A 14,438-nucleotide genomic window follows, 5' to 3' on the forward strand; every position below is an offset into this window, starting at 1 on the left:
CTGCACAAAAACTAACAATGCAGCAACGCCAAAGTTGTTACTAATCTTTGACATGCCCAAGACTGTGATAAAAGGTAAAAAAAATCCAGTCCACAATCACTTTTTATATTGAAAAAATGTCATTTTTGTGTTGTTTTTTCCCCCCAAATCAGTGACATAATTTATGAACTTGGTAATTAAAGAGTTAAAATCTTGGCTTTTTTTTTTTTTTTAAAACATATGGTAGTTTTGATCAGGACTGAGGTTGATTAAATAGATTTATGCAAAAAAATTAGAAAAAAATATTTATCTGATACATTTTTACAGCAGTTTAATTTAGTGGATGTTTTCATCCACGAACATAACGAAAGGGTAGTGAATTTGCCCACAGTGTATTGTTAAGTGTTTAAAAATTTTCAAAGCATTTTCCCAAAATATGTGTCATTTCAGAATTTACCTGGAGTGTTTTCTCAAACTTTCCTCTCCTCTCATCAAAAAATGGAGCCCTGCACATGACATAGCCCTTCACATAGGCTTCTCAAGGACTCAATATGCGCTCTGCAGTGATTACGTGATCGATGCCTATATTCCATGCTGATAGCTGTCCTGTTGCAGTTTTTTAGTTCTCATCTCCATAAACATAAGACGCCGGTGCTTCTCTGACTTGTTGTTGGTCTACCACTACGCTCGTATTTCTTCTTCGCTGTGAATTACAATTTCCATTTACTCGACCATCCGCAATCTGGGAAGCGCCACCACAAGAAGTCGTGAGGTACTGTCGCTCCGGTAAGCCAAAGTGGTAAACAGCCACAGTGTAGGTATGAATTTAGATGTTTTGTATGTTTGAAACAATATTAGTACTTGGTGTTAGAGTATCAATAATGTCTCTTGCTCCCTGTTTGTGCCATCAATTAATGTGTCGATCAGTTTCGGCTTGTTCCTCTACACTTGGTATAAACTGTTGTGATTCACTAGATTCATGGGACTCACCAGATGTATGCTGAGGGGGTCTGTGATGACAGTCTGCTGTGTGTTCTGCCTGTTTTGGAAGTCCAGCAAGTAACTTTGTTTCAAGAACCACAGTCCTTTGTAGAAGTCTGTGGCAGGGACCTTTTCCAGTAAGATTGTGTTTGGGTGCAGTACCAAATTTTCCCCATTAGTTGCCAGCAAAACTCTGCTGATGCACACAACAGTTGGATTTGTGATTTGCAGTAGAGTTTCTCTCTCTCAAATATTACAAGAACACACACGCGCGCACACACAATTTTTTTTTAATGACACACATACAAACCACACTCTGACATCCATACCAACACACCTACACAATTATAGCTGAATTATTAATCCAGTTGACTCTATAATATGTAGAAGCAGAAAACAGGAATTAAGTGAGTATTGCTTTATAGACCAAACATGAAAAAATGGCACCATCTGGTAAAAAATGAGATTTTAAAGCCTTGCCAACAGAATGAAAGCCTATTAACAAAAATTGCATCATTTTACAGTTAAATGGCACTGTGATTAAAAATAGCAGTTTTAATGGGTTTCAATGGGGACATTTTTGTCCTTAAGGTCCTGAGAGGAACAATTTTGTGTACCAAGTGCAAAATAGATTTATTAAAGGAAATGGTAGTAAAATAGTAAAATTTCCATAAAAATACACACCTGTGCCAAAATTTATGCAGTTGGCAAAAACACAGGCAAAATGAGTAAAAAAAAAAAGACTGAATAGGACAAAAATGTCCAAAAGGTCACACAAGGGTTAAAGTTATCTTAATGTGATTTTAGATTTTGGTTCCTTAGAAACTTTTCTTTTGAAATCTTACTTTAAAGGCCCTGTATGATTTAATCCTAGAGATATTGAGATCTTGGTTCAGCTCCATGTCCAAATTGTTGTATGCTTTTTTCTCACCAAATGTGGTTTTGTGTTTTATTCATCAATGTTGACACTGTCAACATGCAAATAATAATAGCAGTTACCCAGGGTTTAGGAATATAGAGAGTAACTTGTCAGATTATGAATGACCAGGATTAATTAACTCTAAGTAAATAATGAACAGTGTAAAATGTAAAATAAGATAACCCAGGATCCCATTTACCCTGGGATTTAAAATTACCCGGTGTTACTTATTTTAAGTGTGAGAGACCTTAAAGGGATAGTTCACCCAAAAATGAAAATTTGATGTTTATCTGCTTACCCCCAGGGCATCCAAGATGTAGGAGACTTTGTTTCTTCAGTAGAACACAAACCAAGATTTTTAGCTCAAACCACTGCAGTCTATTAGTCTTGTAATGTTAGTGGATGGGCTAAAACATACAATAAAACAACAACAAAAAAACCATACAAAAACAAAACCAAATAAAAATGCTGTGGCTCGTAAAGACACAAAAGGATCAGTCTGTGCAAGAAACTGAACAGTATTTAATAGTTTTTTCTTACCTCTGATTCACGCAATGTCCAAACTGTTAGAACTCTCCTAAGCGCATCCTTCTGTGCACGTTCTTAGCAGCAGACAACCAGGCGCGTGAGGCATCTTCTTCTTGCTTTATGGCGGATCCCAGACTTGTAAGTGCATTACTGCTACCTATCTCTCAAATGGACCATTGACACTCTATCTAAAATCTCAATTAGGAGTGTCAATGGTCCACTTGAGAGATAGGTGGCAGTAATGCACTTATAAGTCTGCGATCCGTCATAAAGCAAGAAGAAGACGCCTCATGCACCAGGCAGCCTGCTACTTTGGAGAAAAAATAAAAATAAAAAAATTGAAAAGTGCTCTTTCCGCATTTTTGAATGGTCAACATTGGCACATAATGCAACAAAGTCAACAAATTTTACAAACAGACCTACCAATCTCTGTGTAAAAATAACATAATGCTGCTGCCATCTTTCTGAAGTCATCTAACTCCCTGTAATTTGGCTCTGAATCTCAGGTGAAAATTGCCATTTGACCCCCTCTACAAAATAGTGGATTACTCAGTAAATATTCTTCCATGACATTTAATATTTTGGCTTTCATCACTATCCATGTTTATCATTCTTCAAATAAAATATTAGCAAATTCAACAATTTGAACCAGGGACCTTTGGTTGAGTTGACATGGAATGACCCTCCAGTGATTGCAGATTGTCCAGGCCTTGAGGCAGCAATGAAGCTCTAAATCAGGGGTGCTCAATCCAGTTCTCTGCTTTTCTGCAAAGGTTGGTTCCAGCCCTGCTCCAATACATCTGTCTGTAATTATCATGTGTTCGAAGTAGTTAGTTATTAGCTGGTTCATGTGTGTTTGATCAGAGTTGGAGCTAAATTTTTTCAGGAAGGTAGATCTGCTTGAAAAGGATTGGCATGATGATTTCACTTTGGATTTCAGTTGGGATTGCTTATTATTATTTATTTATTTATTTATTTATTTATTTATTTATTATTATTATTACTAATATTTTATAGCTTGTCCTGTCTTTGGTCACTCGTCAAGTCACATTTTGAAAAGTACTGTTTATCTGTAATAGGGCTGCCCTCGACTAAATTTTTCTGGTCGACTAGTAGTTATTAGTTTTAAGCATTAGTTAGACAAATCACACTTTTTTAATAAACTATTTAAATCATAATAAAAAGCCTTTAATTGCCCACATAGCCTAATATGCTCTCAAGCGCACACATAAGCTTGCCACAGCACACCGGCAAAAGTAATGATTATAAACTGAGAATATTTGTTTTCCATTTGAATTGGTTAATTTTAAAGTAGGGTTAGACATTTCACTCTCTATAGATACATTTTTCATGCCTGTTATGCAATTTTACACAGAGGTTTGATTGAATGCTATTTGCTTTCATTATTTTACAAAAGCACAATATTTTGTTGTTATTGTGAGTGTACACAAATAAACATAGTCTTTACAGATTCAAAAGATGTATTACTCTTAACTGTATGAGCAAAAATGAGGGAGTATTTTAAGAGCAAGTGACCGCACCGGTGCCTCCATATGTCCTGCACTATTCAGCTTCCACACTCCGCACAGATACTTGAATAGTGCACATTTTTTAGGTTAACATTAACGGAGTGTCTATTTACACTAGCTCCACCCACAAACGTGTTATAGGGCTAGTCAACACTATAAAAAATGGCTATTAGACGTCAGCTTCAGTGGCATAGATGGTAACGTGTGTAGAGTAGTGTTTTTGATGTGATTGACCCGGGTTTGAATCCGCCTTTTATCGAACCTTTTTTTCTTCCTTTTCAAATCTCATATCATATCGGAAAGGCATTTATTTTCAATAGGTGTAGGGAGAGTTTTATTGTCCAAATAAGGTGGCATCTATTTAATAATTTGAATTAAAATTATAATTTACACTCAATACATTATTACTGCTTATACTACGGGGGCATTGAATGTTGAATCTGATTGGCTGGCGAACGTTCTGAGGTATGCAATTATTTTCTGGGAAATGCATGGCGAACGTAGTTCCAGGCAGCTCTCTTGACCGCATTACAGTTCCATATCACTTCACATAGTAAAACTGTAATAACGGAAATTACAGGACTAACAAAAATGACAATTTTCCGAAAGTAAATACACATGACATTTCTCACTAGTGAGGTAATAACAGCTCTGTTTAGAGACGCTGCTGCAGAACACTGTTGAGGGACGCACAGAGGTAGCCTAATTCACTCAAGCTCTCTCTCTCGCTCTTTCTTTCTCTTTCTCTGTGTGTCTCTGTCTCTCTGACTTTCTTTCTAATAACTTCATTAATAACTGCATTAGAATGCTATCAACGGCTTAAGCCTCCATTACCAGCTTTAAAATTACATTTTGGTACTAGCACTGGATGAGATGCGGAAGAAATAATCCTACTCACAATAGCATCACCACCTCGGGTGTGCATTATTTTTCTAATAATTCAATGGCCCGTTGTCAATTATTCCTTACATACTGTTTTATAATGTACTATAATACTGAGGTGCAGATAATTGCCACTATTTGCAATAAGTAGTAGAAATAGTAGATATCCTGCTATTTTAACAGTGTAAATATAATCTGCACTTAGTGTTAGTATATTGCTAAAAGTACCATTTTCACTTAGTGTAAATACTATCCATCACTATTTGCACTTAGTGTAAATAGTATCTATTGCTAAGAAAATATGCTATTTTCACTAAGTTAACCTCTGTCTAACTTTAAAGTCCCCTTGTAGTCAAAAATTTTATCCTTTAAAACACATCTTTGATCATCAAAATGACATATTTAAATGTTTTTTTTTTTCTTGTGAAAATAATTTTCTCATGCCATAAAATAGCTTCAAAGTAAATCTACACCCTTGCCTCTTTTACTATATGGGGATATATGAATACGCAAATTAGCCCATCTCCACTCAGTTACACACCAGCCAGCCATGAGCCAGTGCCTCCTGATCCACTTAATGAACTGTAGTAAAGCAATTGGAAATATTGGTTCAATTAAGCCATATGTATTTGAACCAGAAATAAGCTGATATGTTCAACGTAAGGAGACTGATGGCTAACATTGTGAGATAACATTATCTGTTTGCGCTGGTTCGTACATGGATAATGACTGATAAAACTGTTTTTACTTGCGGACAACTACAGTGGATACTGTAACATTGGTTAAAGTTACTTATTTGTTGTGTCCTCAAAATGCCTTGAAGACTCAAATGCAGCCAAGTTTGTGATTCCAAATTGCGCCCGTGATCATATGCGTGTGATGTGCGGATGTCAATGCAGGAGAGGTGCGTCTGATTCAGGGCTACTTTTATACTGCTGCCACAGGTTATTATTCAAGTTAGCGGTTCTAATTACAAATGAATAAGCACTAACAGCACATGACATTGTGAAAATAGGGGGAAATATTAACAGTTAGTGAAACATCTACAGAAAAAATATAACTGTTACCGGATTAACCTGGCTGCCTTCTCACTAGACCCTCTGCTCTGCAGAACAGTTAATGGTATGCTAAGGATAGGATCCCTTGATGCGATTGGTTATTAAATGTTTTGATGTGGCAAAAATAAAAAAAGGCTGTTTCAAACCGCATTTCTGTGACTGCCTTTGGGAAACTACAGTTTTAAGGAGAAAATACTCAGAAATGGTGGTTTGTCTAAAAGCATATTATACATAAGGGGTCATATGATGCTGCTAAAAAGAACATTATTTTGTGTCTCTGGTGTAATGAAATGTGTTTATATGGTTTAAGGTTCAAAAAACACATTATTTTCCACATACTGTACATAATTGTTTCTCATCTATGCCCCGCCTTCTGAAATGTGTCTATTTTTACAAAGCTCATCGTTCTGAAAAAGAGGTGTGCTGTGATTGGCCAGCTATCCAGTGCATTGTGATTGGCCGAATACCTCAAGCGTGTGACGGAAATGATACCCCCCTTAACATATTGTGATGCCCTGTCCGGCCGGAGCGACGAGACCTAAACATTAGAACCCATTATAAACGTGATATAAACATAATTTCTAGTCGTGTCCTCTTTTGGAAGGCAAAACAAAGTAGTTTCGCTTTCTCAACGAAACAGCGTCACATACCGCGGCCTAAAGTGAGCTGCGGCCGGCTTGAGTGAGCATAGGTGGGCAGCGTGAGAACGGCGCAAACCAGCAGATTCTACGAAGGAGCGTCCGGAGGGCTTGTGGCAACCGCATGTGACTACCCCGGGCTGGACTCCGCTTCATCCATGGTGAAAGCCGATCCAGCGATCCACAGTGCTGGTTACTGCATGATGATTGAAATAGCGCAAATGGCCTTAAAGGGATAGTTCACCCAAAAATGAAAATTATGTCATTAATGACCTCCGTTCATCTTCGGAACACAGTATAAGATATTTTAGATTTAGTCCGAGAGCTTTGAGAATGTATGTACGGTATACTGTCCACGTCCAGAAAGGTAATAAAAACATCTTCAAAGTAGTCCATGTGACATCAGAGGGTCCGTTAGAATTTTTTGAAGCATCGAAAATGTAACCGGATCTTCTTGAACCAGTTCACCAGATCGAACTGAATCATTTGAAACGGTTCGCGTCAACAATAAGCATTAATCCACAAATGACTTAAGCTGTTAACTTTTTTTAACATGGCTGACACTCCCTCTGAGTTCAAATAAACCAATATCCCGGAGTAATTCCTTTAATCAAACAGTACACTGACTGAACCGAGCCAGATAACGAACGAAACATTGACTCGTTCTCGAGTTTGCATCGGTTTTCGGATCACCGGTAGTGATGGGAAGTTCTGTTCTTTTCTGCGAACCGGTTCTTTCGGACAGTTTGATTCAATAAACCGGTTGCCGAAAACGGTTCACCAGTTCTTTTGAGCTCTACGTAATGACTTCATTGGCGATGATTGCCCTTGATTCAAGCCTTCGGTTTACCCGCGTTCATAACATTAGCACAGAATCAGTTCAGAATCAATCACCAAAAGAACCAGTTCGGTTCAGACGCGCGCTGTGTGTCAGTCTGAATCACGCATGCGCAGTATCATCAGCTCCTCGGTTCTCGAACCGGACGCGTCCGACAGAAACGGTTCTTGACTCGAGAACGAGTCAATGTTTCGTTCGTTATCTGGCTCGATTCAGTCAGTGTACTGTTTGAGTAAATGGATTACTCCGGGATATTGGTTTATTTGAACTCAGAGGGAGTGTCAGCCATGTTAAAAAAGTTAACAGCTTAAGTCATTTGTGGATTAATGCTTATTGTTGACGAGAACCATTTCAAACGATTCAGTTCGATTTGGTGAACTGGTTCAAGAAGATCCGGTTACATCGAGTGATTCGTTCGCGAACCGGATATCACTAAACTGCAGTGTTGTGAACGCGCTCCTAACAGACCCGGGAGAGAAGTCAATGCTGAATAAAGTCGTAGTTTTTTGATATTTTTGGACCAAAATGTATTTTCGATGCTTCAAAAAATTCTAACGGACCCTCTGATGTCACATGGACTACTTTGAAGATGTTTTTATTACCTTTCTGGACGTGGACAGTATACCGTACATACATTCTCAATGGAGGGACATAAAGCTCTCGGACTAAATCTAAAATATCTTATACTGTGTTCCGAAGATGAACGGAGGTCTCACGGGTTTGGAACGACATCAGGGTGAGTCATTAATGACATAATTTTCATTTTTGGGTGAACTATCCCTTTAAGCTATTACCTAAATAAACTGCGAAATGAAACATCATTGACGGAATGGTCCTAAGAGTGATGCATTAGCTTGCGGCGCCATCTGCAGGACAGTTAAAGCGTTCAAATGATTCAAAGCACCAAACGCAAGCAGAATTGGCGCTGAAACGTGTTACTCGACCCGGTGACTTTTTATGAATGGCGGTGAGAATTTGAGATTGGTTGTACTGTCATAAAATACACAACGGTTGTTCTGTAATTATATAATAGGCTGTAGTGTGACGCGCTACATGTCTGCTGTTACAGAACTGTTTTTAGTTGTGATTCACTGTTGGTGCTGCGCTTGGTTTGAGCCACTTTAATTTGCATTTGGGAACACAACATACGCCATTAGAAACGTTTATAAATCTGTTGTTGTTTACAAAGAAGTTTCAGTGTCACATAATCCTTCAGAAATCATTCTAATATGCTGATTTGCTGCTCAAGAAACATTTCTCATTATTATAAATGTTAGAAACTGTTTTGCTGCTTAATATTTTTGTGGAAACAATGATACCACTCAAACATTTGTATAAGATTTAAAAAAGTGAGAGAAATTAATAATTTTATACATCATGCATGAACGTGACAAAAAGTGAGTGAAGACATTTAAAATGATTTCTATTTAATAAATGCATTAACAAATTTAATTAATATATTTGATAAATGCAAATAAATGCTGTTCATTAAACTTTATATTTATCAAAAAATCCTGAAAAATAAAGTGCATCATCATTTCCACACAAAATATGAAGCAGCAAAATTGTTTTCAATATTGATAATAATCTGAAATGTTTCTTGAGAGTCAAATAAATTGTAATGATTTCTAAAAGATCATGTGACACTGAAAACTGGAGTAATGATGAAGAAAATTCTGCTTGGCATCACAGAAATAACATTACATTTTATAAAGTATTACAATTGAAAACTTTTTTTGTATTTGTAATAATATTTCACAATATTTCCGTTATTTGTTTTGTTTTTACTTTATTTTGATCAAATAAATTCAGCCTTGATGGGCAGAAGATGGTTACTTCAAAATCATTAATAATTGTAATGCTTCCAAACTTTTGGCAGGTACTTTAATAATAATAATAATTCTATATACTTTACTATAATATATTATAGTACTTTATTATAATATATTATTATATTGTTGTCATGATTATTAAATGCTGCTTTTTATTTTTTATAGGACAGTTTGTGTTTTTACAATATAAGATATATCTTTTAATGTGCTAAAATGTATATTCTTAATAATGAATGCTGGGGGCGTGGCTTGTGGGCATGGGGCGTGGTTAGATTTTCCTCCTTTTTTTGTGTCTAGCTGATCACATGCCTGCTTTAAAGGAGCTTCTCAAAGCGCTTTACTATGTAAGAGTATACATATAAAATTTAAATCAGGAATACAAAAAAAAACGAGAGCACAGGAAAATGGATTGAGCGGCCATGTAAAGTTGCTACTACTAACAAATTTCAGATGATAAGCCATATTTGAGGTCGATAAATAATAGGTGAGCGTTTGGATGTCGTACCCGACTGTATTAAGACCAGCCGTTAACAATCTGTCCGTCTTCCTGTGGATGGTTGGTTTTTTTTTTTTCGCGGCTAATAACATTTTGGTCGACCAAGCCTCTTCTCATCAACTAATGGTTAGTCCACTATTAGGGGGCAGCCCTAATCTATAATGAATTCGTAAATTCATTCTTGCCTCTGTATGAGTTGATTGATATATTTGTGAATATTTTCATTTTAAACATACAGCAAAAAAGGCAGCTTCAGTCTAAAAATCTTACATACCTTTGAGAACATAATTTTACATCTAATGTAATTGATCAGTTATTCACAATTTTTATGCCATTGTGATGTGCTTTTGATGCAGTGGTCAGAAGTTATCTCAGTATGTAATGAACTGAGAATAACAATTTTATTTTAGATAAAGTGGCTTAAGCAGCTGTTCACTCAGGCATACTCTACATATAGAAATAGAATTGTTTTGTGCGAACACTGACCTCTGATGTTTACGATTCCTTGTTAAAGATAAGCATGTTTTAGATGCCAGCATGCAGCCAGTTTGTGCTGCCTTTTCTGTACTGCAATCATGCAGAATGTTTTCAGACAAGTCACCAGTTCTGTATCTGCATTGACACTCAGTACCATTGTGTATATCAGGAAACCACTGTAATTATTTTGAAAGGGTATAATTACTCAATCAATTTCTACCATAGGATAGCCACTAATGCCAACACTGTGGAGACAATACTTCACGGCAGTGTGGGTCTGTTGACAGCGAGGAGCGGTGGTCATCTAGTATCTCTACAGTGTTATGTCTCTCCAAATGACATCTTTGAGGAGGGAACAGGAGCCCAACTGAACTACACTGATGTCAATAGTAAGAAAACGTATTTACAAAAATAGTTGTATTGAAGATTTACTTTTTCAGTCAAAAAAAGTTTATATAATTATATAAAAAAAAGTTTTTATAATTAAAGAACATTGGTTAATATCTTCTCTTGTGTTCTGCAGGTGTGAGTATGTCAGTGACTGTTGAGGGCACCACATCGGTTTATAAGCTACCCATCGCTCCTCTTATCACAGGATCTCATCCAGTGGACAAAAAAGGGTCAGATTTACAAAGAATTAAAGTTCAATTAAAAAGGAAAATTTTCTCTACCATAGTGTAATCTGGTGTAATTTCTTCCATGGAAGAGCAAATTTTTCTTGGCCTGAGCCTATGTGGCTTGTGCATTATATCTTAAGGCATATGATAGTTTTGCATGAAAAGTATGTACTGGTTGTTCCACTTGTGTTGTTAATGATTTATTAACTGTTTATCTAGGTCTTCATTTTTCATTCAAGATATTTTTCCCCCATCTAGGACTCCATCATTTTCTTCTGTAACAAACTCGAACTGTGTAGATTTACCAGCATGTTTCTTCCTGAAGATGAATCGCTTGATGCCATTCTCTTTATCATATATAAAAAAAATGGGCGGTACTACAGGTATGTATATAAACCTGTTTGAAACCCTATGTGTAGAATTGATCTTAATTTAGATGTTTTGATTTTGACTTTAGTTGACTACTACATATTATACTTCTGCTTTTAAAGGGATAGTTCACCAAAAAAAGAAAATTCTGTCATTAATTACTCACTCTCATGTCATTCCAAACCCACAAGATCTGTGTTCATCTTCAGAACACAAATTAACATATTTTTGATGAAATCCGAGTGCATTCTGACCGTGGTAAGAAGAACTATTCAATAATTTCTTCTCTTTTGAATTCTCTTCAGAACAGGGTTTGTACAGTCATAAAAAAAAAACCTGGAAAAGTAATGGAATTTTAAAACAGCAATTTCCAGGCCTAGAAAAGTTTTGAAAAAAATAATCACAGAAAGTTTGGGAAACGTCATGGAAATTTATTCACAAATCTCTGTATAGCAGAGTTATGTTTAATCAGGTCCTGAATTTCGGTGTGGGATTGCGCATACTTGGTGGCCAACGGATTTTCGTTTTAAAAGGAAAAAAACTAAAACGAAAAATGGCTCGTTTCCCAATTTCCATTAGTAAATAGGAAAACAAAAAACGGAAAACAATTAATTTTTCTTTTTTTCTTTTGATATTAAAAGACGGAAAACGGAAAACAATCTCGTTATACGATTGTGTTTATAGATGGAAATCGGAAATCAAAATACGTATGGGAAACCTTTTACCAATCACGTTTCTGGCAAACCGTTTACCAATCACGTTTCGCAATCGGCAAAGTAAATTGTGGTACACGCCACTGCCAGCACGCGATGGGTAGCTCGCAAAGCACAATGTTCCTCCGTGTTTTGTCAGCACGATACCATAGAAAGTACGAGGTTTGAGAAGTAGAAGGCGGGGCAACAGTTAAAACATTTCAAAGTTTAAAGTTCATGCAAACAGATATTAATAGACAAGTTTCAGTCAAATATTTATGGTTTATGCCTACAACAAAACCCAGTGTTAAAGTAGAGCGCGAACAATTATATCTGGAACATTAGAATACTGTAGAGGCTATTTATTATGTGGTCACTTCCGCGAATTCATTGCGGGGCTAAAGAACACGATTTTTTAGGGATCATGCACCTGCATAGTAATTTTTTTTTTTTTTTTTTTTTTAGAAAAACAAGCAGTTAGAAAACGAATGAAGAGTGCAAGTGACAGATGGTCAAGTGTCTGTTTGGGTTTTTTTTATAAAAAAAAATGAATAAAAATAGATAAAATATAATTACAATAGAGAGTGCTAGAGTTTGAGGCTCAAATAAAGATGGAAGAGATGTGTTTTTAGATGTTTCTTGAAGATGCATGTGCATTACTGCATGTAAAATATATTTTAACAATGTAATTAAAAAGACAATGCTTGACATACTATAATAATGTTTGTAATTGTATTTTACCTGACAATTACTGTATAAGTTAATTATATAACACACTTTCATTATACTGAATTTATAGAATAGAACACCTTTATTTCACAGCTGTACTTTGAAATTTAAGATCTAGTAGCAATACACACTTACAAACAGTTCTAGTGCACATGTAAACAAATATTCACAGAACTACGAAGTTACATATTTACATAATTTTTACAGTTGCATTGCAATCTGTACAAACAAAACAAATTAATTTTTGTGTTATGTCTAATCCTTACCATCAGCTAATCTACTGCTTTGTGCTGTTCTTCAGTTATCAATTACTGATGTAGTATCAGGGTTGAAGTTAAAATACGCTTAGTAGGCCTACTGTAAATCCATGGCTTTATCAGATCTGGTCTGAATTGGCTGGAGGAGGGTGAGCAGAATTCAGCTGCTTACTTCTTTAGGTTGGAAAAGTTAGCAAGTTAAAAATTCTATTCAGCAACTATGTATGATAGAAAATAACTAATGACTTGAAGATAATTGCAGATTTTTGTGCTAAGTTCTTTAATGATTTATATTCTTTCAAATTCTGCCAGCAGATTTTTTTTATTCTTAATTCTCAATGAGAAATAAATGAATAGCCTAAAGAAGACTGTTGTCTTTGTGATGAATAAGCATAAAATAAGGGTTTCATCCCAATCGTTTTTTAATTTAATATTGAAATCTGAAAAATGAAATATCCGTTTATCTCATGAATTTTCTTCATACCTGCACTCACCAACTAGAAATAAACCAGAGATGAATCTATCAGTGTCAGAAATTAACTTCCCTATTAGAGGCAACATATTTTTATTAACCATTTAAACAGAATGTCATATTAGGCCTAAATATGTATGTCATCCTTAATGTTAAATTATTAAATGTAATTGTTAAATTAGAATACATGTAATATGACAATAGTCAGTTACCAATTAAATCAGTATTTATCAAGCCTTCAGAGATAGAAGCTGTGTCTGAAGTGGCTTTTAGATGTAGGCCTGTTTACAGTTTAATGCTGATCAGAGGGCTGTACATGCATTTAGTATAATCAAATGAGATTCATGTTTTATACAACATTTTTAACACAAAAATATGTAATGACAAAATGAAATGATAGGCCTACTTTATGATACTTATGAAAGTAATATCGCCACTAGGTGGCGGTCACTGTGTTTATAAAGAAGACTTTTATTCAATCTATTCGTTCAAGATGCTGATTCATTCAGGGATAAATTCAAGTGTCTGTCTTTAATAACTGGTCACTGAATTGTGTATAATAATGGGTCTTTCAAAGACTAATTCATATCAGGATTAAGGAATGATATACCACTTGTTGCGCTTACTTTGACTTTGGTTTGATGACGTCAAGAAAATACCCCCCCCCCCATTCACTTCTGATCTGAGAACTACTACTTACCCATCATGCCACACAATGTAACTGTAAAAATAATGTAAATATGTAACTTCACATAATTCTGTACTTTTGTTTACATGTGTGCATTTAAACAGGGACGTGCAGAGACATTTTGAGGGGCAGGGGCTCAAGTTAAAAAAAGGGCACTTCTCATATTTATTATAATTTTTTTTTCTAAACAAAATGTTAAATATATTAGGGGTGCGCGATATTGACAAATAAAAGTAAGGGATAATGTACATCCAGCCGGTTGTTATCACAGAATAACCCCCGACAGGGTGATCAGGACCCCGACGCAAAGCATAGAGGTCTTGTATCACCCTGAAGTGGGGTTATTCTGCGATAACAACTGGCTGGATGTACATTATCCCGCTTATTACATGGCTATTGCCACATAAGTAAATAATTAGGCACGGAATATTGATTTGAATTGAAATATTTGAACACA

General features: G+C 35.7%; 1 protein-coding gene across 1 annotated transcript in view; it reads left to right on the plus strand.

Annotated features, from left to right (window-relative positions):
• The window catches only part of LOC109062073 (mediator of RNA polymerase II transcription subunit 1-like), a 192,377-nt gene that overhangs the window by 101,667 nt on the left and 76,272 nt on the right, over positions 1-14,438 (plus strand). The window contains 3 exon segments of the mRNA XM_042735243.1: positions 10,383-10,546; positions 10,681-10,777; positions 11,033-11,157. Of these exon segments, the coding sequence (XP_042591177.1) occupies positions 10,383-10,546; positions 10,681-10,777; positions 11,033-11,157 (386 nt within the window).

The sequence above is a fragment of the Cyprinus carpio genome, chromosome B12 (assembly GCF_018340385.1).
Source record: "Cyprinus carpio isolate SPL01 chromosome B12, ASM1834038v1, whole genome shotgun sequence".
Lineage (NCBI taxonomy): Eukaryota > Metazoa > Chordata > Actinopteri > Cypriniformes > Cyprinidae > Cyprinus > Cyprinus carpio.